The 27,468-nt window shown below is 51.5% G+C and overlaps 2 protein-coding genes across 4 annotated transcripts in view; both read right to left on the reverse strand.

Annotated features, from left to right (window-relative positions):
- KPTN (kaptin, actin binding protein) overlaps nucleotides 1–1,747 on the reverse strand; it is a 7,615-nt gene extending 5,868 nt beyond the window's left edge. The window contains exons 1-5 of the mRNA XM_044668586.1: nucleotides 1,457–1,747; nucleotides 1,066–1,148; nucleotides 577–661; nucleotides 345–399; nucleotides 193–274 (exon numbers count right to left, since the gene is read on the reverse strand). Coding sequence (XP_044524521.1) covers nucleotides 193–274; nucleotides 345–399; nucleotides 577–661; nucleotides 1,066–1,148; nucleotides 1,457–1,682 — 531 coding nt within the window. The 5' untranslated portion in view covers nucleotides 1,683–1,747. The remainder of the gene's footprint in view (nucleotides 1–192; nucleotides 275–344; nucleotides 400–576; nucleotides 662–1,065; nucleotides 1,149–1,456) is intronic.
- Nucleotides 1,748–2,140: 393 nt separating this feature from the next.
- NAPA (NSF attachment protein alpha) lies at nucleotides 2,141–25,825 on the reverse strand. Of its 3 annotated transcripts, XM_044667338.1 has the most exons (12): nucleotides 25,683–25,825; nucleotides 18,484–18,563; nucleotides 17,564–17,575; nucleotides 15,833–15,949; nucleotides 7,248–7,294; nucleotides 5,780–5,857; nucleotides 5,592–5,647; nucleotides 5,423–5,507; nucleotides 4,118–4,222; nucleotides 3,457–3,525; nucleotides 2,824–2,874; nucleotides 2,141–2,721 (listed from the first exon to the last, which is right to left on the reverse strand). In XM_044667338.1, exons 1-12 carry the CDS (start codon nucleotides 25,778–25,780, stop codon nucleotides 2,620–2,622), a joined length of 900 nt encoding a protein of 299 aa, XP_044523273.1. In that variant the 5' UTR covers nucleotides 25,781–25,825; the 3' UTR covers nucleotides 2,141–2,619. The 3 variants fall into 3 exon arrangements, with proteins under 3 accessions (XP_044523273.1, XP_044523272.1, XP_044523274.1); XM_044667337.1 differs by lacking the exon at nucleotides 17,564–17,575; XM_044667339.1 differs by lacking the exons at nucleotides 15,833–15,949; nucleotides 17,564–17,575.
- Nucleotides 25,826–27,468: the final 1,643 nt, after the last annotated feature.

Consider the following 27,468-nt stretch of genomic DNA (forward strand, 5'->3'; position numbering starts at 1 on the left):
GCGGGGGGGGGGGGGGGCTGGCAGAGAGGGCGGGGCTTCTGTAGAGGGCGGGGCTTAGAGCGGGGTGGTGGCGGCAGGGGAGGGGCTTAGAGTGGGGGAGGGGTGGCAGAGGGGGATGGCAGCGAGGAGGGACCTTATAGCAGGGAATGGCAGGCCAGGAGGCATTTCTGAGATCTCAGTCCAACACCTCACTGCCCAGGAACCGGCAATGCTCGAGGTCACTCGTGCAGGGAGTGGCAAAGCCAGGACCTGAATGCAGGTCTCTGACCTTTCCCTCCATCCGGCCACAGGGATTGAGAGAAGCAGCAGGGGGTGCCCGGGGTGCCCCCAAGCACCGGGCTTACTCGGCATGGCCCAGCTGGAAGGGGGTGAACTGCAGCTCCAGGTTCAGGCAGCTCTCTGAAAGACCAGAGAGAAGGGGAATGGCATGATGACGGGGAAGAGGGGGCCCGTTTGTGCACCCCTCCACCCCAATGGTCCTACCCATCAAGTACTTCCCTTCGCCCATCCCCCAACTCAACACTCCAAACCGGGCCCAGGCCTCCACCCCGGCCTCCACAGGCCCCTGCGGCTCACGTGCAATGGAATCCAGGTTATATTCGGAGCCAGGTTCATAGTCACAGTAAATGTTGAGAAAGGGGCTGGCCTTGTCCCCGGAGTCCTGGGAGGGAGGGAGAATCTTCAGACCACAGACCCAAGGGGTGGGGAGCACCAAAGGACCCCGGTGCCAAAGCAGCTCTCATCGGACCTTAAAACCTCTTAGAGCCTTGAGGCCTTCTCCCTGGGCATCCCTGAGAGGGTTAGTTACAGCCTTCATTAAGCACCTACTATGTGCTGTGCTCCGGTGCTTGGGAGGAAAGGGCTTGTAGGAGCCTCTTTTTGCAGTGGGGGAAACTGAGGCAGCCAGTCCACCCGGGGCCCCACAGCCAGTTGGAATCCAGGGCTCCCTGACGTCTCCCACACCCGGGGCCATCACTGTCATTCTCCTGTCCAGTTGTCCAACCTCAGCTAAGGCTGGGGACAAATCCCCATTTCCCCCCAGGGAAGGGTGTGGGGCCAAGGCACCTTGATGAACGTGATGCCCACCACCAGGCCCCGCTTGGGGGGAGACTTGTTGAAGGTGTCGATGGAGACGATCTCTGCGTCCACTGTGGATAGAAAGGGGTAGGCGGGCGTCGGTCCCAGCCTCCCCCTCACTTAGCTCCCCCAGGTGCCAGGCCTCTTGGTCTTTGCGCCAGCCTCCCCATGGCACATTGCACGAATGAACACACTTAGGCTGGAACCCCAGGGCCGGCGAAGGCCGGAGCTCATTCCTTTTCTTTCCTACCCCTCCAACTCCACATCAGAACTCTCTGACCTCCTCTCCCCCTCCTCCCCAGGCAAGCTCCAGCTCGCTAGGAGACTGGGGAAGCAGGGGGGGAGGGGCGGAGGTCCTTGGGCGCATGCGTAAACGGACCAGGGATATAGTTGAATTGCAGCTCCTTAGCCACCGGGCGAATTTTCTGTCGGAGGTCCTGGTAGCGGAAGCCCAGCACCTTCCCTTTAAGAGTCGCCGCCAGCAACTCGCCGCGGCCCTGGGCACCGCGCGCGAGTCCGTACACGTTGCTTTGCGAAGAGAAGCGCGTGAAGCTGTCCTCGCTGAGGGGACATGGCTCTGGACCGCCCGCCGTCCCCGCCAACATTGCTTCTCCCGGCCCGAAGCTGCTCAGCCTTCTAGGCCGGCCCGAAGGCAGAGCTGGCGCGGAGTGATGACGTAGGTAGACGCGGCGACAGTGCCATCAACCAAAATGGCGGCCTGCTGCCTGCCGCAACGGCTCTCCCTGATGACGTTAGTGATTCCCATCCCCCCCCTCTCCTCCACCCCCACCCCTCCAGCCGCCGGAAAGAGGAGCCCAGAAAAGTAGTAGAGGCGGTCCCCGAAGGCGCTGGTCACACCGGAACCCCCGACCCGCTCTCATGCTCTCACCCTGGGGGGAGTCCCCCACTCCTTTTCGAGGAAGGGAGGCCCTCCCCTGCCTAACTCCGCGCTGGATCCCCACATGCCCCTGGGCATATTCTCATGCCAGGCCAGGATACCCCCCACCCTGCCCAGTAGAGGGCATACCATCCTGAGGGGGTGGGAACAAGGGAACAGCAGAGGTCCATCCATGCGAAAATGTTTATTTTGCTCTCCTTGGGCCCTCTCTAGAAACATGCACCCCAACCTTCTGACCCCCCCAAACAGCAGGGAGGGTTCAGGGGGGGAGGAGTGTCCAGGGCCAAAGGGCCAAACCTGAGAGGTGGGGGCCTGGGGGGAAGGATGCATAGAAAGAGGGGCAGAGCCTGAGCAGAGGGGCACCCAGAAAGGGGGCCCCAAAGGGAAGCAAAGAATCCCTCCCTGCCCTCTGCTGCTGGTGGGAGATGGGCCAAGTCAGGCAAGGGCACAGGGCCCCAAGTCTGTGCAGCTGGGCTGGGGCAGGGAGGGGGGGGACACACCAGGAAGGGCACAACTGCCCCTCTCTCTGTCTGGGGGGGCTTCAGTCTCCTCCCATCCATCCTACAGCCTGTTCAGAAGTGAAGGGGTGAGGGCAGAGGGAGCCCCCCCATGGAGGACAGAAGCCCGCTGGGGCTAGGCCAGGGCTAGCGCAGGTCTTCCTCATCCCCCTGGATGGTCTTCTTGATGCGAAGGAGCATGGTGGTGAGCCACTGGTCCATCCTTGAGATGGAATCGTACTCCCTCACCTGTGGCAGGAGAGAAGGAGCCATCAGAGGCGGCCAGCAGCCTGCTGGGAGCCCCTTGGGTGTCGGAGAGACCAGGAGCCCTCCCAGTGGGGAGCCACTCACCGACTCAGTGTAGCTGTCCACATTCTGTTCTTCGTGGGCATCCAGGAGTTTCTGTGGAACAGGGGGCAAGAAAGAAATGGGGCCCAGGTGTGTTATGGGGGCAGGGTCACCTGTGTATGACTCAAGGGGCTGTCAAGGGCAGGTCTCAAAGAGACTTCTATTGCTGAGTCTTGGGATAACCACAACCCCCAGAGTCAGGAAGACCCAAGTTCCAATTCTGCCTCAGATGCTTACTAGCAATGTGACCCTGGGCAAGTCACTTCCCCTTTGCCTCAGTTTGCTCATCTGTAAAACAGGGATTACAGCAGCCCCTCCCCCTGTGAGGAGCAAGAAAGATAATGCCTGCAGAGCCCAGGTGCTACAGAAATGGGAGCTGCTCTGGTCATCACTATGTGAAGGGTCAGTGGGTCATGGCATGGACAGACAGCTGGCCTAGAAGCCCCAAAGCCCTAGGGCTGGAGTCTGGCCTCCCCTCTCAGAGCTGGGGACAATTCTCTGAGACTCCCCAGGCAGGGAAGAATATATTTGAAAAAGAATGAGAAGCCTCTGAGAAGGGGCATGGACGTGGGCGCTGTCAGCACGGAGCCGGATGCCCCCTCTCCGTGGGATGGTGGAAGGGAGCCTGGCACTCACTTTGACTAGCTTGCATTCTCGGGAATCGGAGAAAGCTGGGAACATCTCCTCATATTTCTTTACAGCCAACTGAGCACAAAACAGGCGGCAGCGGAGGACGAAGGATGAGGAAGGGAGAGACAGAGAGAAATAAATGCAAGTCGTTGTCCCTGCTGTGCCTGGGGACCAAACCTGTTGCCAGGCAACACAGGAGCGGCGTATTTGCTGGCTCTTGGCCCAGTTCCACCTCCAGAGATGATTTCTTTCATGCAGAGAGGGGCTTGAGGTGGCTCATGGGGGCAGGGAGAAGGGGGGAATCCCCATCCACCCTCTCACCTGAAACCCCAGCCCTTTTCCCAAATCCCCACCAGACTCTCCTCTAAAATAAGGCACTGTCTCCCCAAGAACAAGGGTAGTTTGGGGTCCCAAAAAGGAGGCTGGAGTGGAATGTCATATTGACAGGGTGGGGGATGTGACAGGCAAACTAAGGGGGGGGGGAGGAGAGAGAGTCAAAGAACAAATGCAAAAAAGAAATCCCCAAATGACTCAATCAGGAAAGGTCAGACTCACTACCCAGTGGGGAAGCAAGGGACCTGGAGAATCCCAAAGCCCCGATGACCCATGAGCACCTCAGGCTGGCTGGGGGTACCTGGGGGAGCCAAGGGAGCTCAGGGCCACTCACCTTGGCATTCAGCATGTCAATGCAGAAGTGGCACAGAGCAGCCTTGAAGAAATAATCCTTTGCACTGTATTTGAGCAGGGAAGTGTCCATTGCATTTGTCCCCACCTGCAGATGAAGCAAGAACAGGGCATGCCTGGGTGGCCTGGGGCACATCTCTAGGCCCAGAAGGAACCACAGGCACAAAAGAGGGCCCTGGACCCCTGTGGCCCTTTCTCCAACCCAGAGAAACCCCAGATCCCAATAGGAGCCTGCTAAGATGCATCCGTGCAATACAGGCGTGGGAGGGAGGAGGTTGCAGAAGGCAGGCTGTACCTCAGATCACCATGGGGACCCAGATGTCCACCCAACACAGTGCCTGCCACCCGATGAGAGCACTGGGTCCTGGTGGAGGCAGAGGGAGGGGAAGGGGTTGGCAGATCCAAGGTGAAGAGCAGCTGGTAGAGGGTTTGCTGGGTGGCACCCGCCTATCTCTCCCCCACTCCCAGATGCCAAACCCTTAGAGCAATCTCTTCCTGCCTGTCCTATGGGAGAAACAAACCCACTGCCCTGGGGGAGCCCCCATCACTAAAGACAGTCTCCTTCCCCTTTGGCCTGGGGAACAGCAAAACTTGAGGGAGTCAAACATTTGCTTCAAGAGCCCATCCCATGGCTTCTTTCAGGCCCAGAAGCATGAGCTGCCTTGGGGATGTGTGACCTTGGGGAACATAGGGACCAACGGGCTTGAGAGAGCTGCCTTCGTGGGGTAGGCTGCCTTCGAGAGGTGGTCAGCTCCCCATCCCTAGCAGTATTCTTGCACAAGCTCAAGGCTCCCCTAGCAAACATGAGCTGCTGGAGAACCAATTCCCTCCACAGACACATGGTTCCATTTTTCGCTCATGCCTCTGCACTCTATCCCTCACTCCTGGACATGCAACCTCTTCCTCCCTTCCTCCCTCCCTCCCAGCTCCGTGGCCCGGACCCAAGGATGACCACAAACAAGCCTTATCCTTGGACACACCAGGGACAGCAGGAGAGGATGCTGAGTGAGGGCATTCTTGCCTCAGTGGTGACCTGGACAGACTAGATGACTGCTAAGGAAGGCTCAGGGGTGAGGGACCAGCCCAAAGACCCCAGCTATGGGTCTATCGGGTTCTCTCCCCAAGGCTTGACCCAAACCCGTTGCAAACCCTGTGGCCCTAGTTCTAGGGTGAAGCCTCTCCGGTGGACACAGCCAGCCCCCTACCTCCACTCCCTCTCCAACTCTCCCTGGGGCTCTGTGAGCCAGGCCTGGGCAGAGGCAGGAAGAGAGGCCTCCGGGGCACCCACCTGCTCGTAGATCTCAATGGCCCTCTGGTACTGCTCCAGCTGAGCTGCGTAGCCGGCGACCTTGAGCAAGCACTTGTTGGCAGAGCTGTGGGGACATGGGCTGCAGTGAGGGCCGGGGAGGAAGCATTTGGTCTGAGCAGGGCTATGAGGGCTTGGGGGCGGGAGTTACCTGTTGGACTCTTCCCCTTTGTAATAATCTGCAGCCTGCTCATAATGCGCTATTGCCTGTGGAGAAACACATCAACTGGAGAGTTTATTCTGGGAGGTGAGAAGCCGAAGTCCTGGCAGAGGAGCGGGAAACGTGGGCAAGGCTGCCGGCATCCCGTGCAAACGGCCCCCCACCCCAACCCTGCTGACCTTCTCAATGTCCACCAACTCTGTCTCGTAGATCTCAGCGATGGAGATGTGATGCTTGGCTGCAATTGTGAAGCGGCCCTGAGGGAGGCGAGAGGGTGAGCTCAGCCAGGGGTCGGCGAGGAGTCTGGCACTTGGTGGCCCCATGAGCCCCTGCTAATCCGGGATCCCCCTCATGGTTGGCAATCCCCAACCTTCCCATCAGCCAGTGGCTGCTCTACAAACTACAGATCTGGGCCACAGACAAAGAACAAGGAAAGGGAGTTACTTGCCCAAGGATCAGACAAGGAGGTCAAGGCAGGGTAGGCGCATAATGCTGGGGGTGACAGCTAGCATTTACATGGTGCCCGCTGTGTGTTAAGCTCTCCCCAAACAGTATCTCATCTGGTCCTCACAAGCTTGGGAGGTAGATGCTATTATTTACAGATGAGGAAACAGAGCTGAAGTGACCACCTGCTCAGGGCAACACAGCCAAGCTGGGTTTGAGGCTGGGTTTGCACTTAGTCTCCCTTGGGCTAGAGTCAGGAAGAATCAGAGTTCAAATCCTGATCTCTGCTCCAGGGCTCCTTCCACACTCTTCTTCTGCTGAGACAAGTGCTGCCCCAGGGCAGGTTGGAGCTAGCCTGGATGGCACAAGAGATGGCTCTCAGCTGTCAGGGGGCACTCCTGCTCACTCGCCCTGCCAGGAGCCTGCACATTGGAGACAGGTTGAATGTCTGTGGATAGCCACCTTCTGCTGTTCCTCCAGGCTGCCCACATGGAGTCCAAGGGGCAGGACCAGCAGGCCAGGGGACCTGAAGGCCTGTAGTCAGCCACCAAGAGAATGCAGCCCCAGCCTGGAGAAAAGCAGAGACAGGAGAAGGGCCACCCAAACAAGGGGCCTGACCACAGATTCTGGGCAGGGAGCCATGGGCCTGAGGCATTCCATTTCTTAGCCTCAGCTTCTTTCTCTTTAAAAATGGAATGAAAGTCACAGGCAAAGGGCTGGACCAGGTGATCCCCAGAACCCAATGGTCTGATTCTGTGGAACCCCCAGACCCTATGTCAGTGCTCTCCTCTAACGTCTACACCTGATGTCCTTCAACACTGCCATCATCAGCCTAGCCCCAGACAGGTGTGGGGAAAGCTAGGCAGCAGGGCCAGCAAGAGGAGGAGATCAGTGGGAGAGGGAGGACAAAGCCAGGCACTGGGGGAGCAGGTGGTGGTCTTCTCCCATCCTCTCTTCCTTCTACCCTTATATCCCCTAAATCTGCCTGCAGCACTCCTCTGGCCTGACCTGGGCACTGATCCCCAACCTGCCCCTCTGCTACCAGATCCCACACCGAAGGAGGCAGAAAAGCCCATTCCCAGCAGCCCTTCTGGAGCAATCTATTGATACATGGACCACCCAGCAAGGCAGGAAGGGAAGGGGGGAAGAGGGGGCCCAGGCAGCCAGGCAAGGGGAGGGAGAGAGGAGGTCCCCAATTCTTACCATGTCTGTATAGATCTCAATCGCCCTCATCAAACAGTTAATAGCCTCTGGGGAGAAAGAGTGAGGGGGGGGAGATGAGAACGGAAGGCATTTGGGGAGCTGGACCCTTGCCCCCACAACTGCCTGTAGATACTTCAGTGGGACAGAAGGAAAAAGTGAAGGAAGAAAGGACTAGAAAGTCAAGAAATGCCCCTGTCCCTCCCCAATCTGTACCTGGGCATGGAAAATTGGGGGAACAGGGCCCAGAGCTGTTGCCCAAGAGCAGTCAGCCACCATCATGAGGGGAAAAGAGTTTCAAAAGCCACCCAAGAGTTTAGAAGGGGCCTCTCCAATAACATCCATGTCCTGGTAACAGTCTCAAAGCACCATCCACCCTGTCCCTGCTCTGCCCTGGGATTTCTGGGCTGCCTCTTCTCAAAGTGCACCAGCAGCAAGCAGCCCCGGGTGGCATCAAGGGCAGGGAGCAGGCTCCCTTCATTTTACTATCCCTTACAGGCTTTAACTTTTCTGTTGAGCCTTTTTAATTTATTTTTGACACGTTCTTTGGAGAAAAAAAGACAAATGAGTGGGAAGCCTTTTCTTGTTTTCAAGCAGATAAAGAGGGGAGCTCTGGAGGCAGATCGTTTTATTTTAATTTTAACTCCACTCTGGACCAACTCTCAGGAAGGAGACAGGGTGGAGGAGAGGGTGTCAGGATGCCCCTGGCATTCATGATGACGACCATTCATTTTCACAGCACTTTTCTTGCAATACCTTGGGAAAGCAGATGCTATAACACTAAGGTCCCATTTTAGAGATGAGGATAATGGAGTATGAGAAAGTCATTTGCTGCTCACGGTCCTAGGAGATGGATCCAGGGCATGTGCCATCTCACCAAATCTCCACAAGTGCCTCACACCCAAGGAGATGTGCTGGCCTCACAATGTGAGTGGGGATGGGTCAGCAGGGAGTGCCCCAAACTTGGGCTCTACCCTTTCTGCCCAAAGAGGGGAATGCAAATTCCTCAGTCATAGGAGATTTCAAGCAAATCAGCAAACCTTTGATTAAAGAGCTGTGGAGGAGACAAATGCCAACCAGAATAGACTGGCTGCCCTCAAGAAGTCACCAATCTGGACACAATACAGTGGCAAACACTCCATGCAATCAGAAGAGAGATGGAGGCCAGAGGGAGAAGGGACCACGTTGGACCAGGTTGTCCGGAAGAAGGGAAGTAACAGAAAGGGTAGAGAAATGCAATGCAGGGGAAGGGGGGAGAGGGGAAGAGGAAGAGGAGAATAAAGGCTTTTCCTACCCTGGGATTCTGCTGCCAGAGACCCACCTTAGGAGTCTAGAGCTTTGAGTTGGAATCTTAATTTGCTCCCATCACAGGCCCCTTGGCTTGCTGTGATCTCAGATGAGGCTCTTCTCCCCTGGGCCCCTGTTTTCCTTTTTATAAAAGAAGGGGCTGGGGAGCAGCTAGGTGGCTCAACAGATTGAGAGCCAGGCCTAGAGACCAGAGGTTCTGGGTTCAAATCTGACCAAAGACATCCTAGCTGTGTGACCCTGAGCAAGTCATTTAACCCTAGTCTAATAATGGTGAACCTTTTAGAAAGCAAAGGTTTTTGTTTTGTTTTTTTAATGAAGGGGTTGGAGCAGAGCCAGGTAAGGTCCTTTCCAGCCTCCTCTAAGGGGTGGAGACAAAGATATCAGCAGGTTCTGCCCTGGGGCCTCTGGCAGACAGTGCTGGGAAGGGGGAGGGAAGGGTCTCCTCACAGAAGACAGGCCTTCCCAAGGCCTTCCCAAGACCTTCCCAGCCAATGCTCAGGGCTCCTGCAGTCACTGAAGCCTGCCCTCAGGCTGTTTTCTGCACAGCTCTCTCCTAATCTCAGGAAGACGACATTCCAGCATGCTAGGTCTCTCCTCTAGCCCAAGCTGCTGCCCTCTCTTTAGGGAGACCTAACTTAGCTCCCAGGGGCCTCCCTTCTCAGGAGCCCTTAGAAAGCTTCCCATCTCATTACTCAGGCTCTCTTGTTCTCCACTGAATCAAGAGGGTCAATGGAGCAGCAGGAACCACTGGCCAACAGCCTCTGTGGGCCTCAGGTGCCAGGAGAGAGTTAAGCAGGTCCCCTTGGGCCCCATTTTTCCTGAGGTTGTCTTCTCCCCTCCCTCTAATTCCACAGGCTGGGGTCCTGGACCAGTTGGCTATTGTCTCTCTCCCCCTACGTGAAGGGGACCCAGCCTGCTTGGGAGGTTTCCAAAGCCTCTGAGTGTGGGGCTTCCTCTATCTACTTCATTCCTTCAAGTGGCCACTGAGACAGACAACTCCTAACATCAGTGTATATTCTAGAGCCCTTTGGGTTTACACAGCACTCTTCTCAGGATACCCATCAGGCAGACAGTATGGGTGTTCAGATCTGTTCTACAGATAAGGAAACTGAGGCTCAGAGGAAATGCTTAGTAGCAGAGCAGCCCCCAGACCAGGCTGCTTCTGAACAAGCTCCACCTGAGCTAGAGAAGGGAGGCCAGGACAGTCTTGTGTATAGCCACCACTGGGCATGAAAGGGACGATAAGCCGGCTAAGGAGTCTGCAAAGAAGTTGTCAGACATGTAGAAGAGGGGGGACAGGAAGTGAGCCAGGAGGAGAGAGGAAGTATCAAAGGAGAGAGAGATAATCTTATCAAAGGCTGCAGAGAGGAAGTCAAGGATGAAGACCAGGAAAATGCCATCAGATGAGGCACCCGAGAGACCCTTGGTCCCTCTGGTGAGAGAGTTCAGTTGAATGATGAGGTCAGTAGCCAAACCACAGAGCCAAGCAGACAGCTGAGAAGTGAGAAGACAATTAAGCATTGGTAACTTTTGAAAGGGAGGACCAGGAGCAGCTAGATGGCTCAGTGGAGAGAGAGCCAGGCCTGAAGACAAGAGGTTTAGGGTTGGAAATCTGGCCTCAGACACATCCTGAGTGACCCTAGGCAAGTCACTTACGCCTGACTGCCTAGCCCTTGCCACTTTTGTGTCTTAGAACTGATACTAAGACAGAAGGTAAGGGCTTAAAAAAAGAAAAGAAAGGGAGGCCAGATAGAAGATGAAGGCTTAGGGGATGGCTGGGCAATCTTGAGGGGAAGAGGAGATGGAATATCTAGGAGTAAGCCATAGCAAGAAAAAGCAGCTTGGGGGAAAGAAGGCATGAGTAGATGATGGCAAGTATTTTTGAGAGAGAAGGGGGAGCACACAGGGATGGCCTCAATTCTCTCAGTCAGGTAAGAAGCAAGTTCCTCAGCTGAGAGGAGAGATGGGGAGGTCTGGGAGGCTTGAGAAGAGAAGCAAAGCTTTGGAAGGGCTTCTGGGAAAAGTGAGACATGAAACCAATTAGGGAACATAAAAGGATCATCCTGCTTCAAGGAGAGCCCATTTGATACGGGATGACATGAATTTCTAGACCAGTTAGCAAGTCTTCAGGTGGCCTGGTGGCATGTGAGGAGAAGTGTGGTGGGGCACAGGGGCGATAAGTCTGATGTGACTGGATGAGGGAATCAGGGATTCAGAAGTTATAGAGAAGCTGAGCAGAATCCAATCACTTATCTACAAGACAAAGACCAGGAAAGGAATAACTGAAGGATGGAGGAATTGGAAGTTGAAAGGAAAACAAAGACTAGCTTGAGGAGTGGTGAAACCACAGAAGGGTTATGACCACAAAGAGGAGATTCAGGGCTGACCTAGAGCAAAAGAGCATAAGAACAAAAGTTCTTCACCTGGAATCCATGAAACCCAAGAGGTTTGGGGATCAATTACAGGAGATCCATGAACTCGGATGAGGAAAAAATAATACATCTTTATTTTTATTAATCTCTAATGTAAACTTTGGTTGGGATTTCAAAAACAAAACCCAAAAACTATAATTCTGAGGAGTATGGAGGTTTTGTCAGACTGCCAATGAGGTCCAAGACACCCCAAAAGGTGGAGAATCTCCTGCCAAGAAGGACTTTAGGGAAGGGAGATATCTGAATCCCAGAGGGTCCAAGCCAGAACTAAGTTTACTAGACACCTAGAGAGTTGGCCATCCAATTAGCACGGGCTGGAGCAAGCAGGGAAGGTACAATGAAGGTGTCGACATGGAATCTAGAGACCCCAAACTTGTGGCTTAATGAGATCTGATGAACCCCAAGTTTTAGAAATAGCTTGTAGGTTGGAGACCCCAAAGCTTGTGCTTATTCCCTGTTCCCGTGAGAATCCACCCTGAAGGGAATCTCAGGCTAGCAGTTGCAGACTGAATAATGGACCCTAGGATAAATGCTAAGTGACTCTTTTGCCTTAGAAGCTTCTCCCATTGTACCACATCCCCCTTCCAGGGATCGAACTCAGGACCTTCAGCTTACAAGACTGACAGGATACCAACTGCGCCAAAGTGTCACTTAGCATTTATCCTAGGGTCCATTATTCAGTCTGCAACTGCTAGCCTGAGATTCCCTTCAGGGTGGATTCTCACGGGAACAGGGAACAAGCACAAGCTTTGGGGTCTCCAACCTACAAGCTATTTCTAAAACTTGGGATTCATCAGATCTCACTAAGCCACAAGTTTGGGGTCTCTAGATTCCATGTGGACAGAAGAAAGGCCTGAGCTGGGTTCCTGAGGGGCAGGGAAGATTGGGAGAGGCAGAGAGGAGAGAGGGAGGAAGGAAGGAAACTGCCCAGGATGAAGAGAAGAATCTGAGAGGAAAGAAAGTCTGGAATGAGCTTGGACTGAGCAAGTAGAAAGTGAAGGAGCTATCAAGCCAAGACATAAGAGCAGGGAAGAAGATCCCAGAAAGAGGCAGGGCTTGCTAGAAGCCATTCTAAGTCCCTGAAAAAGCACACTGACTAGCTATTACTTGACACGTGAAAAAATGCTCTAAATCACTATTGAGTAAAGAAATACAAATGAAAACAACACTGAGGTTACCACCTTACACAAGTCAGACTGGCTAACATGACAGAAAAGGACAATGACAAATGCTGGAAGGGACGTGGGGACACTAATGAACTGCTGGTAGAGTTGTGAAGTGGTCTGACCATTCTGGAAAACAATTTACCCAAAAGGCTATAAAACTGCATACCTAATGAACCAGCATATCAATACTAGGTCTGTATCTCAGAGAGGAGATAAAAAAAAAAGTAAAAGGACCTACTTGTACAAAAATATTTTTGGCAGCTCTTTTTGTGGTGGCAAAGAACTGGAAACTGAAGGGATGCCCAACAGTTGGGGAATGGCTGAACAAGTGGTAGCATAGGACTGTGATAGGGGAGAGTCTCAGAAAAACCTGGGAAGACTTACACGACCTGATGCAAAGTGAAGTGAGCAGAACCAGATAAACATAGTACACAGAAACAGCAATATTGCACAATGATCAACTGTGAAAGCTGTAGCTACTCTGATCAGTACAACGATCCAAGACAATTCCAAAAGACTTGTGATGAAAAATGTATCCACCTCCAGAGAGAGAACTGATGGTGTCTGAATGCAGATGGAAGCCGACTTTTTCCCCTTATTTTTTTTTTTTGATTCTTTTAAAAACACAGCCAATAAGGAAATATGTTTTGCACGACTTTGTCTTCTCAAGGGCTGGGGGAAAGGAGAGATCTGAACTGCTAACTGAAAATGTTTTAAATGAATGTTAAAGGGGCAGTGAGGTAGCTCAGTGGATAGAGAGCAAGGCAGGAAGTCTTGGGTTCAAATATAGCCTTCCTAGGTGTGTGTCTCTGGGCAAGTCACTGAACCCCAAATGCCTAGCCATTACTGCTCTTCTGCCTTGGAATGGATTCAAAAATAAAAGGTAAAGAGGGTTTTTTTGGTTTGTTTTTATGAATATTGAAAAAATTAATAAAACAATGATGACAGCCTCAGGGGCTGCTCGAATGGTTGAGATGGGCATAAGGAGAGGTAGACAGAAGAAAGAGGTTAAAAAGAAAAAAAGGTTGTGGCTTGCCAGGCAAGCTAAAGAACAATGCAAGGTACTCCTTAAAACCTTCCTTTACCCAAATGCAAGCTGCTACTCCTGGCTGGAATGTTCGGTTCCCTCTCTAAGTCCCAGGAAGACAGGTGGGTCCTCCTCCTTCACTAGCCAAATTGAGACCATCAGGGAGCTTGGGGCCAGGCCAGTAATGCTACACCCTGGGGCATGAGAGGGAGACATTTTGGGAAGTCAGGAAGCAGATCCTAGGGGCTCTGAGACATCAAGTTAGGTAAGGATTCTTGTATCATAGGCAAGGAAGGCAACCTCAGTAGAAATTCATTTCACCAAACTGGCTCCTGCTTCTTACTTACAGCAAAGGCAATCACCCTGCTGGAAACAGGAAGGGGCAGGCTGCCTTCAAGGATGGGCAATGAAAGGCCAAGAGAGCTGGCTCCTGCTGCTGCCCCCTCAAGAGAAGCAGCAGGTAGGCAACAACAGACCCTAAGGATCTTTCAAGGCCCACAGGGAACAAGTGCCGGAAGCTGTGATACAACATCACAGTGCCAGGGAACAACAAGTCAAAAGGGCCTTGGGGAAAGGGGGGGGGGGGGCGCCTCTACCATTTTACAAGGCTCATTCCTGGCTTAGAACTTTCCTGCAGGTATTTATCTTCTTCATGGCTTACAATAGCACATGTCCAACTTCCATGGAAGCCCACCCTAGCCTGGAAGAAATCCAAGTGGGAAGGGAGGGATCTATGGCACACAGTAGGTGCTAAATAAATGTCTGCTGATTGCCTGACTCACCTGCCCCCTAAGGTTAAGGAACTCCCTCCCTCTTGTTTTGGCCTACTGTTCCTATTAGGGGAGTCTGATTGCAAAGCACATCCAGGATGTGTGAAGGCTGCCAGGCTTTCCTAGGCAAACACCTCTGATCTCTCATGCATCATTACTTCACCTGGCTGAGTCCACAGAAAGAGTGGGCCTGAGCCTTCATCCCCACTGTGGCCTCTCTGAATGGAGCCTGGCTTGGCCTCTTTCCCAAGAAGCCTTCCCCAGCCACCTCACCTCTTCTGAGTGCTTTGTAGGCCTTCCACCCCAGTAAGGAGGGCTTGTCTGTTCTCCCATGGTCCCTCCCAATCAGGCTACCCTAGAGGGCAGAGGCAGCAAGTCCCTTCTCTTGGCTCCTACAGACCACAGTGGCACTGGGGCACAAGTGCTCATGTGGATTCAAAAAGAGCTTGGCTCTGCTGGGTCAGGCTGACTGAGCCCACCCTCTCCAGCCCAGAACTAGTAAATGACGCAGGCCGGCCAGGCCAGCTGGCTCTTCCAGCAGAAGGATTCTGGAGAGCCAGCTGGCCTGGCCACCAGCCTTTGGTGCACTGTGGGGAAGTGCCATGTGCTCAGGAGATGCTCGACAGCAACCCGAAGGACCTGTTTCTGGGATGAAGACAAGCGAGAATGGCACTGTTTGCCCTGGATGAGTCAGGTTAAGAAAACAAAAAACAAATCAAAACACTGCCACCACCACAAGAAACTCTGGATTGCCTGTGTTGTTCTAATTATCTGGATAATTAACTCCTTTCTCCGTTTTAACTAGCACTGTCAACCCAGGAGGAGGCCGTCCTCCATAAACACGGACCTTGCCAGCCGCCAGATGGATGCTCACACACTGCTGGGAACCAGCCCCACCTCACTCTGGTGACCAGTATGGCAATACCGAGACCTCCTGCTCATGTCAGTCACAGATGTGGGCAGGACACACTTGCCTCAATATGCCTTGGTGGCCTCACTGTGTAAAGGGAAGTTTCATCCTCCCCCCCCCCCCAACCCCGGCTGTCAACTTATGTCCTGCATCCCATTTTGCGTGCCGGTGAACGTGAACGCACAGGCATGTGTGGGGACAGAGAATAAGAGGGCGGGGTGCAGGACGGCGAGTCATGCGGGAGGACCAACATGGGGTCAGACTCAGAGTAGAAACATAGACTTTAAACCTATATCTATCTGCTTTCTTTATTTCAAGTTAATAAACTCTATGGAAAATAAGAACTTGGAGTTACTAATTTAAATCTAACAATAGTTTGCTCATACGTAAAACGAAGGAGCTGGACTAGGCTGGATGATCCTGGGACCCTTTGCAGTTCCAAAGTCTACAATCTGGGACCAATGGAGTGTGAGCGTGTCCCTCGCCAGACATGCTCTTTCACCTTGTCAGTCACAGCCTTCCTAGACCACCGGTCTCAGAATAAGCACCCCCTGTCCTTCCTGACCCTTGGCTCTGCCTCTACTTCTCTCTCCCTTGTCAGGGCCTGCTCTCTCCAACTTGTCCTTGCGAGTGTAGTCATCATCTAGCCTGGCCTGGGTCAGACTTTGAAACCCTTTTCTTGATGACTATCCTCTATTCCCTGTGTCAATTCTGAAAACAGAACAGCTCCTCTCTCCATGGTTCAGAGGCAGCTTAGAGTACCACCCCACACTCCCAGATGCTCCCCAGATTCAGGGAGTGGGGTAAGCAGCTCTGCAGATGGGGTGTAGAGGCAAGGAGGACTTGAAGCAGGATCCAAATGCCACACAGCAAACACTGGGATGAGATGTCATGCCTCAGTGCTGACCCAGAAGCTGCCCCCAGCAAACAATCCTGGCTCAGACCACTAGCTACTGGCATCCATCAGTTCCTTACCTTGGGGGTCAGCTTTCTTGAAGGCATTCCCTGCATCCACAAAACTTGTGGCTGCATCGTGCTTGCTCTGTAACTGGAGGTGTAGCTGGGCCGCCTGGCAGAATGCATTCCCAGCAGCTAGAACAAAGCATAGAACACTGCCATCATCCAAATGTGTCCCCAGGCCCTAAGGCCTCCCACTGGCTTATGGTCAGTAATACCTTGGCCTCTGGGAAAGGAGAGAGGGATCATCAAGGCCTTTCAATGATGGGGGAGGAAGCTCCTTAGGCAGAGCTGGCTGCCCCATGACTCTCAGATGGGTCATAGTAGAACTGAGGCTAGAATGCAGGGACCCCCCTCCACATTTCTGGGCCAGTTCATGATACCATAAACCATAGGGCATAGCCAGTGCCAAACCAGGCTTGCAAACACATCCATCCCCAATGTCTTCAGGAGCCATTTCCAAAGAGCCAGAAGCCAATGCCTAGAGCAACAGAAAGCCCATGATCCTTGCCACCTTAGCAACCCTCAGGCTAAGGGCCCACTCAAAAGGAGAGCACTGAGCCTGCTAGATGAGCCATGGGCTGAATGGAAAGTGATCCTTTGTAAGGGCAAGATCACAACCCACATCACTTTACTCTCCAGAATTCTCCAACTCACTCCTTTCAGTGGCCCATGCTCATTTTCCCACTCCACTGCCCTTCTGGCTCTCATTCTAGGATCTGACAAACTTCTACTTTTTTTTCAGGATGCCCACCCTGTTCCTAGACCAGAATTAGTAATAATAGGAGTCAGCGGCTTGACACTAACCCCAGCCAGGGCTTTAAAAATGGATTTGATCCTTCTTACCACCCAATCCAGAGTCATACTGTGTTCAGCCCTCTGGCTTTTTGGCAGGTGAAGGTCCACAACTTTCTAGAACCAATGCCTCTCCACTTCTTAAAGGCTCCAAGAACTGATACTCAAAGGCATTTCAACTTCACGTCTTTGTTAGTTACCCAGAAACCCCCTCTACCACAAAAAGTCCCTCTTCAAAATTCCCATTTGATGGCCATTCAGTCAGTCTGAAGGAAGCCCTCCACAGGCAGGGCAGGATATCATCAATGGCAGCCCTTTTTTTTGGACAGTGCAAATGGCATTTTTCTACAAAAAGGTTCAAAATCCACTCTCTATACCAGGGTTGGTGAACCTTTTCCCATTCAAGCTGTCTGTAAGCTCCTCCCAATTACTGGAGAGAGTTGAGGGAGAAAGTGCTTGCTTTGGGCAGCTGGACAGAGGGGTGGGGTATACAAAAAAATGTCCTAGTAGGGCACTGGGAAGAATGGAAAAGGAACAGTTCCCCAAGTGCCTGCTGTGCACATATGCCACAGCTTCCCCAACAAGGCTCTCTACCATCCACCCACCACTCTCTGGTCTCCCCTCTTGGGATAGGGAGAAAAAACCTTATTCTGCTCCCAGATGTCTCCCCCAACTTTGCCTTATCTTCACCAGACTAGGCATGCCAAGTGTGTTCAACCAGTCCTCAGACCCAGAGTCATGCTAAGATAATTTAGAAATGTTTCTGGTTGGATTGAAGTCATCTGAGTGGTAATAAGTTTTATTTCATGTTTTAAATACGTGATATTATGTATCTTGTTGTATTTCTAAATTCTCTTAAATTGTGAAATCTGGAAAATTATTGTATTAGAAATGCTACTATAAAAACGAGAGAGAGGACGACACATGTGGCAGCACAAGATGAAGTCAGTGGACCAGAGATAGATTCTAATTGGTTCCTAATTCTCATCCCAAACCAACTCCATTTGGTTGCTGGCCTTCTCCTCTCATCAATAGGACGTCCCTGCCACCCCATCCACCCTCCTGATTGCACATTCTTCAGCCTGTTCTTCTGTTGATGTTGCTTCTCCAGTAGAGCCCCCAAAATAGTACACCATACATCAAATGGAGACCACTCAGCCCAGGACAGAGTCTCTGATGGGGACACCATGGCTCAGGCCTTAACACCAGGAACTCAGCTCTCCCGCCCTCTTTCCCTCATCAGAGTTTGAAATGTTTTAATGACTGATTATGAGTCTATCTAGATTAAAGGCACCTATCTATTCCTACTCTCTAGAATAGAGTTGGCAAACATTTTCAAGCTTGCATGTCCAAATTGCAACTTCAAGCTGCCTGTGAGCCCCCAGCATTACCCAGAGAATGGAGGGAGGAAGTGCTCCCTTGGGGCAGGGCATACAAAAATGTCCTCCAGCACTGGAAAGAGGGGGAACAAAGCAGTTCCCCCTGTGCTGGCCTGGCACACGTGACAATATTTTGCCAACACTGCTCTAGGATGTAACCTTACTCACACAAAAGCTTGTATATAAAGAGCCCATCTTGCAGAAGACTATGAGTTAGCTCTCCAACAGGCAGACAGTATGGTATAGTGGGAGGAAGTAGGAATTGGGTCTTCTTGCCTCAGCTCTTACACTAGCCAGAGAGAGATGTGGGACAATTCTGTTTCCCATCCTGAAACTTCATTGCCTCTCAAGTCCTAAGGTCACCTCCAGCCTGGAGATCCCGACACTATGCTGGAGGTGGCCTGAAGAACTGTGAAACTCTGGAGATAGGGGAGAACTATGGGAGAGAACCTCAATACAGTCCCACCCTAAAGGCAGCAAATGGACAATACAAACCACTCCAGCTCTTGGCCATCTTGAACATGTTTGCAGCTCTTGAGTAGATTTCACATGCTTCCTCGATTTTGGATGAGCCTCTGAGGGAGGAGAAAAAAGATAAATGTAAAGGGGCAGCCAAGAAAAACTGGCAGGAGGAAATAAACAAAATATGTGTTTTAAAGGAAAGGGCAGGCCTGGCCTCTCTGCCACCATAATCTTTCTTAATGACTTTCCCTTCAAGGCCTGCACACAGACAGGTGCAATCTGTTCTCAGTTCCAGATTTCAATGGGCAGAGTCACATCATGTTAGACACACCACTCACCCAATCATCAGTTGCTGGGGGCAGTGCCCTTAAAGGTGAAAGGAGCAGAAGTAGCTAGGTGCCTCAGTGGATCTCAGAGCCAGGCCTGGGAGGTCCTGGCCTCAGATATTTCCTAGGCAAGTCACTTAACTCCAATTACCTAGCCCTTACCCCTTTTCTACCTTGAACTGATAATTAGAACTGATTCTAAGACAGAAGGTAAGGGGCATACCAAAAAAAAAGATGAAGGAGGGCTAGAGCTTTATGTGTACTTTTATTTGGATGGCACCAACTTAAGCCCATGTGGGCCAAGCCATGCTCTCTGCACTTTTCCTCTGCTTCTTTTCAGGGCCCTTAACTGGCTCAGGGCATCATCATTTTGCAGATGAGAAAGATGAAGATCATCCTGCCAAGGTCACACAGATAAGATGAGCAGCCAAGGCAAGGTGTTGTATGCAGTAGGTGCTGAATAAATATCTGATTATCTAAGAAAGGGGAAAGGACCTACTTGTATTAAAATATTTAGAGCAGCTCTTTTTGTAGTGGCAAAGAATTGGAATTTGAGAAGATGTCCATCAATCGGGGAATGGCTGAACCAACTGTGGTACATGTTGGTAATAGAACACTATTGATCTATTGTATGTTGGTAATAGAAAGGATAAGCAAGATGATTTCAGAAAAAGCTGGAAAGATAATCTTCTGCAGAAACTGATGCAGTGTGAAATAATCAGAACCAGGAGAACAGTAACAGCAATATTGGATGATGATTATCTGTGAAAACTTGGCTGCTCTCAGCAATGCACTGATCTGGAATAATCCTGAAGGACTTTCCTGCTTCAAAGTCCATGAGCTGTGAGCCCAGTGGGCCCCAGCAGGTCCACCCCTCTCCCCCAGAAGGCTGTGAGAATGCTCAGATTCAAAGGGGCTAAGGCAAAAAGAACACATCTCTTCAGGTAATGGCCAAAGGTCAAGTCAAGACACTGAACTCTGGCATTTCTTGATCCTAAATGAACAGACTCCTTAAGTCCCACCCCCTCCCCTCTCCCAGCTCAGCTTGGGGCTGAGCAGACCACTAAAACAAGGATATGGTAGTGGAGGCGGCATAGCACGGATGGCAATAGAATGTCCCACTGCCTGGACTCTCCTTTGAAGGCCTCCAGCGCTAGACATGTAGTCCAGGCTATCTGCTAGATACAGGGGCTTCAGGGCACAGGGCCTACAGTCATGTCCTGGGGCAAGTCTCCTCACTTGTCCTTGCCTCAGTTTTCTGTTTTAAAATGAAAGTCTGGGTTTATTTAAAAGATTTCCCAAGTGCCTTCCACCTCTAAATCTGATGGTCTAGTTCAGACTCAAGTTTTTATAGGCAGGTAAATGAGACCCAGGAAAAGAAGGGTCTCACCCCAAGTGTCTACACAGCAGTCCTGGATAAGGGCTCTCCTTACTCCTGCTCCTTCCCATGCCACATAATTCAGTGGCAATGAGGCCATTACATCATTGGCACAGAGCTCTATGGAGCTCAGAGGATCTCAGAGGCCATTTCCCTCCAACCCCTTCTTTCCAAAGACCAAGGTCCCACAGACAGTGGCAGGGCCTCCCAACCTCACACTATTTCCTCTCTGCCTCCCAGAGTCTGCTACATGTTGGTAACTGGGTCTTGTGAGTCGCCAAGTAGCTAAGAGCCTCCTTAGCAATGGGACTCTGTTATAAGTACCTCCCCCACAGCATCCAGCACCAAGGTGGGCACATTCTAATAATAACAAAGCACTATTTGTGGGACTGAATTGAGGTAGGCAGGCAAAGATTATTCTCATCTTATTGATAAGGAAATTGAAGCTCAAACAGCCACAGTCCAAAAACCAATAAATAGATAAGATGGCACAGATTGGATTAACCTGATGTCCCACCACCAATTCCAGCATTCTGACATACCCTGCCTCCAAAGGCACCAAACTTGCTTTTGAAATTATGGGAAGAGAGGAAAATGATCTGAAATTCTGCCTTTGAGGCCCTTGCAGCAGAGTCGTGACAGCCAGCTGGCTGCCCCTCCCCATCCCCTTGTCTCACTCCTGCCTCAGCTCCCAGGGCTGGTCCTGAACCCACAGCTCAGAGACCAGAATAGAGCAAACTGGTTTGGGCCGGCCTAGCATTGGGGTGTCTATAATTACATGCTTTGCGTCTCTATGGCAAATGAGAAGGGAGTCTTCTCAGGTCTCCCTGGCACAGGCACCACCTGCTAGTGGCTGCCAGATGGAAGAGTTAAGTTCTGCCAGGAAAAAGCCTGCCAGGAAGCAACAGACGCTTCTAGGGGATGAGGGCCAGCTGGGGTAAGAATGCAAGGTCCAAAATAGGGGAGGTTATGACTCAACCATGCCCTTCTCTGGGCTTGCTCCCCCCCCCCCAATTTTCTCCCATTAGACTGTGAGCTCCTTGAGGGCAGGGGCTGTCTTTTGCTTCGTTTTGTACCACCAGCACCGCCCCCAAGCCCTTAGCCTGACATACAGTGGACATTTAATAAATGTTTATTGACTAGCAACCAACTATAAAATCAGGATCATCATAGTATCTACCACCAGTTCGGTTGTGAGGAGCAAATGAGATGGTCTGGTTAAGGCCCTCAGCACAGTGCCTAGCCCATAGCAAACACAACCTAAATGCTCGCTCCTTCACCTCCCTTCTGCAGTTCCCTGATCCAGACCACACAAAGAAGATCAAGTAATGCACCCAGAGCAGTGACCAGGATTCAAGGAATCCAAAAGGAATAAAAACTCTTCCTATTTGCAAGGCACTGAGGGTACAAATACCAAAATGAGAAATAAATCCTGACCTCAAGGAGTTCCACTGGAACCAAAGTCTGGCTAAGGGTCCGAGAGGCCAGAGGCCAGAATCACTGGCAGACAGCAGAATCAACAGTCTAACACCCATTTTAGAGATGAGGGCACTGAGGTCTCAGGAGCTACATTTACTTTCCCATAGTCAGCCACAGATCCAAGACCTAAACACAGGTCATGTGAGCCTTCCCCAACCAGAAGCCAGCCCCACCCATGCCCCAGTGTCCTCACTCCAAGAAAGGGAGCCTAGGCCTGCCCAGAGGGCTACAGGGAGGCCCAGCTGGGGCAGTCCAGCAATGTCTGGTATCTCAAAGGCTCTGCCAGCCAAAGATAAGTCAGGCTAAGTCCAGCAAATGTAAAGTCACAGAAGATTGGTCCTCAAGGGATGACCCTTTTGGGGAAACAATTCGTTCAGTACCATCTACTAAGGAATGAAAGGGTTTCCATTTGGGCTGTTCTGAGATATCAATGGAAGAGGCTGACCCCTATGAAATAGCCTCTAACACATGAGTTCAGACCCAGGCCAGGGTGAAGCCTGGCCCTCTTCTTCGCAGAGATCTTCCTGGGAAGGACAACAATTTCTTAGCTGCCTATTCTTGAATTAGAAGGATGCCAGTCAAATCTCCTTTATTCAGCAAAGCAGGGGTCACTGAGGAGCTGGAAGGGCCCAGAGGACAGTTCATCAAGGCTGACCTCCTCCTACCAGACTGAGAGGAGGAAAATGTACATCTCGTCCTTTAAGGCCCAGGATAATACATCTCTACTTCCTTCCCTACAGCTAATGATTAGTTTGACTACCGGAATGCCCAGAAACCTTGTATCACCTCAGAAACATTCCCTCCTGTAAATGTAAGCTGACTGCCCTGAACCAGGCAAGAAATGTCACCATTTAAGTAACAGATTTGGGATTTAATCTAAACTAAATGAATCACCAGAGAGGGTGCAAGTCTTTTGGAAAAACAATAAAAAATTACTACTTCTGTGTACACAAGGAAGACAATTTGGATCCTAAGAACTCCGGTTTTGATACCAAAAGAAGTTTAGAAACTAAAGGAGAGTGCACAACTAGGTAGCTCAGTGGATAGAAAGCCAGACCTAGAGGCCAAAGGATCTGGATTCAAATGTGGCCTCAGACATTTCCTAGCTGTGTGACCCTGGGCGAGTCACTCAACCTCATTGCCTAGCTCTTACCACTCTTCTGCCTTGGAACCAATACTTAGTATTTAAGGGTTTTAAAAAGAAACCAAAGGAGATATCCAACTTTCTCCAGTGCTCAACCAGGAAGGAGCTAAGTCTGAGCCCGGTTAAATAAAATCCAACATAAATCAGGGTTCCCCCTTCACTAGTCAGCTTCCAAAAAGCATGTCAAATGAGGTCCAATTCCAACAGCTGCCTCATCAAATGGACCAGTGAAGGCCATGGTTTCTTTATCTTCAGTTTAATTTTTTGTGGAAATTCTACCAGAAATCAAGGTCAGTGAGGAAAGGTTAGAAGAACTACTGCTACAGGGCAACTGAGAGAACATTCCAAGGCCAAGAGGAAACCAAGCTCCCTCCAGCCATCTTACTTCACCATTCAGAGGGGTGTCAGAGAGCCAATGGAGGCCTGCCTTCCAACAGAGGCTAAAATCCCTTATACTCTGAGATGGAGAATTGCAATCAAGAGGTTTCCTAGAAAGAATGCCAAGGCCAAGTTAATGCAAGGCCTCCAAAGTGAATAAGGAAGAAGTCTGATTTGTTTTGGTTGGCCCTGAGACAGAATTAGGAAGGAACAATAAGCAGAATTGAAGAGAGAACTGACACAGAGAAAAACAATGTTCATAACTAGAATTGTTCCAAAATATAAAGGACTGCCTCAAAAAAGTAGGAATTTCCCATCATTGGATGATCACAGTTGAGTGACACTGTGGAGAATATTCCTTTCCAAATCCAGATTAGAGTAGATATCTCTTCCAAATAGGATTCTGTGAAGAATTTAAGTGCCACGAGGATTAGAAAGGAACTTTTGAGTGACCCCCTGTTTCTTGGCAAATAAAGACTGAACTCCTTGGCCTAATATGCAATGCATCCACCCCAGTCTTATTCCTGCCTCCATTTACCCCTTTTCTAACCATCTGAAGTGCCTCATCTCAATCCACTCTCCCCAAACAACATCAATCTACAGACTGCCAAATCTTACCTGAAGCCTCAGGTTCTCTAGGATGTACTCTTCTAACAATTACAACTGGCCAAAAATGGAATGAGATGCCTTGTAAATCAACATTCATCTTTCTTCTCTCAATTCCTACAGTACTGAGTCACTGAATCACAATTTGTAGCTATGCGAGAGCTAGCTTATGGGTCATCCAGTACCAAACTCACAGCTAAGAGGAAAAAAAAGGTCTTGCCAAAGATGCCAGAGTGAGACCTAAGCCTCTAAGGAGGTTCTAGAATACAGGCCATTTGTTGGATTTAATCATACTCTGCCTTCTATCCCTATGTGAGTAGTCTTGTCTACTTTCCAAGGCCCTCGTGATCTACTGGTGTCTTCCTCACCCCAGTACAGCTGGTACAATCAGGGCTGACCATAGGACAGGCATTCAGTCTAGACCTACTGAACTGAGATCTGGCTCCTTATCTCATGTGAAAGATCAAGAAACCTTCCCAGCTATTGCCCCAGGATGACCCTCCCCCTAAAGTTAAACTTTAACTTTTTCTCTTGGGAAATTAATGGGAAAACAAATCCCTGTTCATATTCAGGGAAAATACAGGTCCACCTAACTAAACTGTCAAGGCTCACATCTAGGCTTGACAGTTTAGTAGGTGGACCTGCAGCTTCTCTCACTTCCAGTTCCTTTCCTTCAAATTCTCTGGTGCCCAAGTACCTGATTACTTTCTTCCCAACAATCTTTCCTCTCTTCTTTTCTTTTGGATATAGTGCTCTAATTCCAAAACCTTCCAATACTCCAGGGCCTTCCCAAAACAACTTTATAAACTGCCTAGCTCATCTTGCTCAGTTTTTGTCCTTTCTCTCCTATCAAGTCCTTCCCCAGGTCTGCCTCTCTAAACCATATTCCTTCCTTTTTTCAAAACAACAAAAGTTTATTAAAAACATTTGTATAGGAGTTCCTTGAATTGCAAAGATTAAAAGTGACACATTTTTTGCCCTCAAGGAAGAGGAGGGGAAGTGGAAAGAAATAAAGGGCATTAACAATTAATTATGTTATTCCCTGTATTTATTTCTCCATGTCCCCACACACCCTCCCTCTCTCCCTACTCCCCATCTCTACACTTCCTTAGTCTTTAGTTGTCTTCCTCAGTCCAGACTAGGAAGGTATTAGGATACCTTCCCCACATTCCTTAGTCCAACATTCCCTTCTTATACTTCCCAAAGTAGCAAATATTTACTGCCAGAAGAAACCTCAAAGATCATTCCAGACAAACCTTTCATTTTATAAGTGAGGAAACTGAGGCCTACAAAAGTTAGACAGGTTGCCCAAAGCCACACAACTGGCAAGTAGCAGAGTCTGGGATAGAATAGAAAACATCTGGCTCCAAACGAGTCCCTTCCCCTTTCTCCAACAAACCAAGTGATCGTCCAGCTTCACCAAGTGGTCCCTGCTCCCCCAAGCCATCCCTTCACCATAGCTACAGCTCAGGATGCTAACAGCAAGTGGCCCGTTGCGGTCGGTCGAAGGCGCCATGGAAGCTAACCAGTCGCTGGGCCTCGTCCCCTCGCCCCACTCTGGCCGAGTCAACACTTCTTCCCCCCCCCCCTACGTCCCTCCTCACCCCCTTGGGTCTCCCTCTCCTACCCCACCCTCCTCTGAACAAGTCTCTCGTTGTTTCCCTAGGTTCCTCCCACGGACCCCTTCCTCGTCCCTCTGGCCGGGTCCACCCCTCATCCCCCTAGGTTGTCCCATCCTAGTCCCCGCTCTCCCCCGATCCGTCCCGCCCCTCGTCTGATACCCCCCCTTATTGCCTAGGTAACCCCCTCCTATCCCCCGCTTTACACCCCCGTCACTCCCCAGATCTCCGGGCCCCTCCCTCGTCCCCGCCTCCCCGCCGGCCCCCCTTCCTCCTCCGGGCGCCCAAGCCGGCCCTCTCACCCAAAGAGGCTGGAGAAGAAGGACTGCGAGTTCTTGACCTTCCGCTCCGCTTCGGCCAGCAGGGCCAACGCCTCGGCCTCCTTGCCGGAGTTGTCCATGGCGGGAGGCGTATCAAATCTCTGGGGTTGCCCGGCTCGACAGGGCAGGGCAAAACAGGGGAGCCACTACAGGGGAGGAGCTTAGACGACGGACGACGACCAAGGGCGGCGGCAGACGGGGAGCGCGTGACCTGCGCCGACCAATCAATGACCCCGAGGGAGCCCTGGGCCCCGCCCTCAGAACGCACACCCCTCTCTCACTTCCAGCCTCGTGCTGCCGCGTGACCCATATGCTCCAATCGCTGCCTGCCGCCCTCTGCGGACCCGTCTGCTGCCGGTCCCACGGCACGTGACCCCAGACGCCTAGTATCAGGTGACAGCTCCCTCAATTTTACCTCGTCGGTCCCTATCCTCGCTTCCCGCCCGCCCCCTTGCCCCGGATGTAGTGGTTACCAGAAGAAAAGGGGTGGGAAGGACCATCCACCCCGAGCTGCATGTTGGGGTGGGCGTAGGAAGCAATGGAGCGCGCGTGCGCGGCCGCTGGAACGCCACACGAAGGCGCATGCTCAGCAAGTTTATTCGAACTCCCTGCCCCCAGTGGACCGAACCTCGGATAACTTGAACCTAGGGCCGGGCGGGTCGCAGGGCGCATGCGGAGAGTCGAGCTGCTGTTTTTTTTATAGTGCGCTCGCTGTGAAGGAGATCCGGCTGGATCTGGAAGGCTCCGGGTGGGTAGGCGAGCTGGCCAAAGCCAGCGCGTTCCAGGGCAGGGAAGCAGCCAGCCGGTTCCTAGGGCTCGACCCTCCATAATGTGCAGGGGAGGAATCTGAGCCGGCCCGTGATACCCCCTCTACTTAGGATCATCAGAAAGAGACTTGCACAGCGGGGCTCCCGAAAGCAGCCCCAAAACTTTCCTCCCAGCGCATCCCCAGTCAGTAAACATACACACCGCCCCGGCTTGCTCAGGCTCCCACCTTCCTGGGGAGCTCTCCCTAACCCTTCCTTCCTTCCCTTGGCCCTGGGGGTCGGGCTCTTCTCTGTATCTCCTCCCCAGAGCGGGGACGGGTTCGGGGGCCGAAGTTCTACAGAACTAGTAGCCGCCAACAATGTGGATTTGACCCAGGTTAACCTGGAAGGGGCTGCTGCGGAGTACTGACAGAGCTAAGGGACCTCATCCCAATAGATCGAGAGACCCAAGGGGGCCGAGTCTGTCTGACCCCTCCCTCCGTTGGGTGAATAAAATGACATCTCCAGGATCCCATCAAAGCTCTAACCGTCCTGGGATTATGAAAATCCTCCAGGCTTCTCCCCTCCAGGCTATGCCCCAAGAGGCTGCCCTTCTCCTTAGGAAGGCAAGCTCCTCTATGTGCCCCTTGATCCCAAAATCCTACAACTTTCACCACCAGCCTGACCCCAGCCATCCTCACCATCTCTTCAGTCTCTCCCTATCTACTGGCTCCCTTTTGCTGCCTCCACAAACCCATGTCTCCTCTGTCCTTAAACTCCCTCATGTTCCAACCACCTTATTGGTACCTTTTCTCCTCTTCATGACACTACTGAAGAAAGTTCCCTGTACCACCTTTGCTTCTACCCACAGGCTGCTGAATGAAGAAGAGCCATGCAACCATTCTGAACTAGGTCCACTACAGATTTGTTCCAATCTCGCTTGGGCCCTCATTGATGCTGGACAATCCTACTCTTGTCCCTAATCAATTCTCTGGGTTCTAAAACTTCTCATCCCTCCTCAG

This window comes from Gracilinanus agilis, chromosome 3, assembly GCF_016433145.1.
Source record: "Gracilinanus agilis isolate LMUSP501 chromosome 3, AgileGrace, whole genome shotgun sequence".
NCBI lineage: Eukaryota > Metazoa > Chordata > Mammalia > Didelphimorphia > Didelphidae > Gracilinanus > Gracilinanus agilis.

Coding starts and splice junctions, on each gene's coding strand:
- NAPA (XM_044667338.1), bottom strand. CDS start 25,780: ATGGACAACTCCGGCAAGGAGGCCGAGGCGTTGGCCCTGCTGGCCGAA. Junction 4,223..5,422: donor CCATTGAGATCTACGAGCAG/GTGGGTGCCCCG, acceptor CTTCATCTGCAG/GTGGGGACAAATGCAATGGA. Junction 2,875..3,456: donor GAGAATGCAAGCTAGTCAAA/GTGAGTGCCAGG, acceptor CCTGTTCCACAG/AAACTCCTGGATGCCCACGA.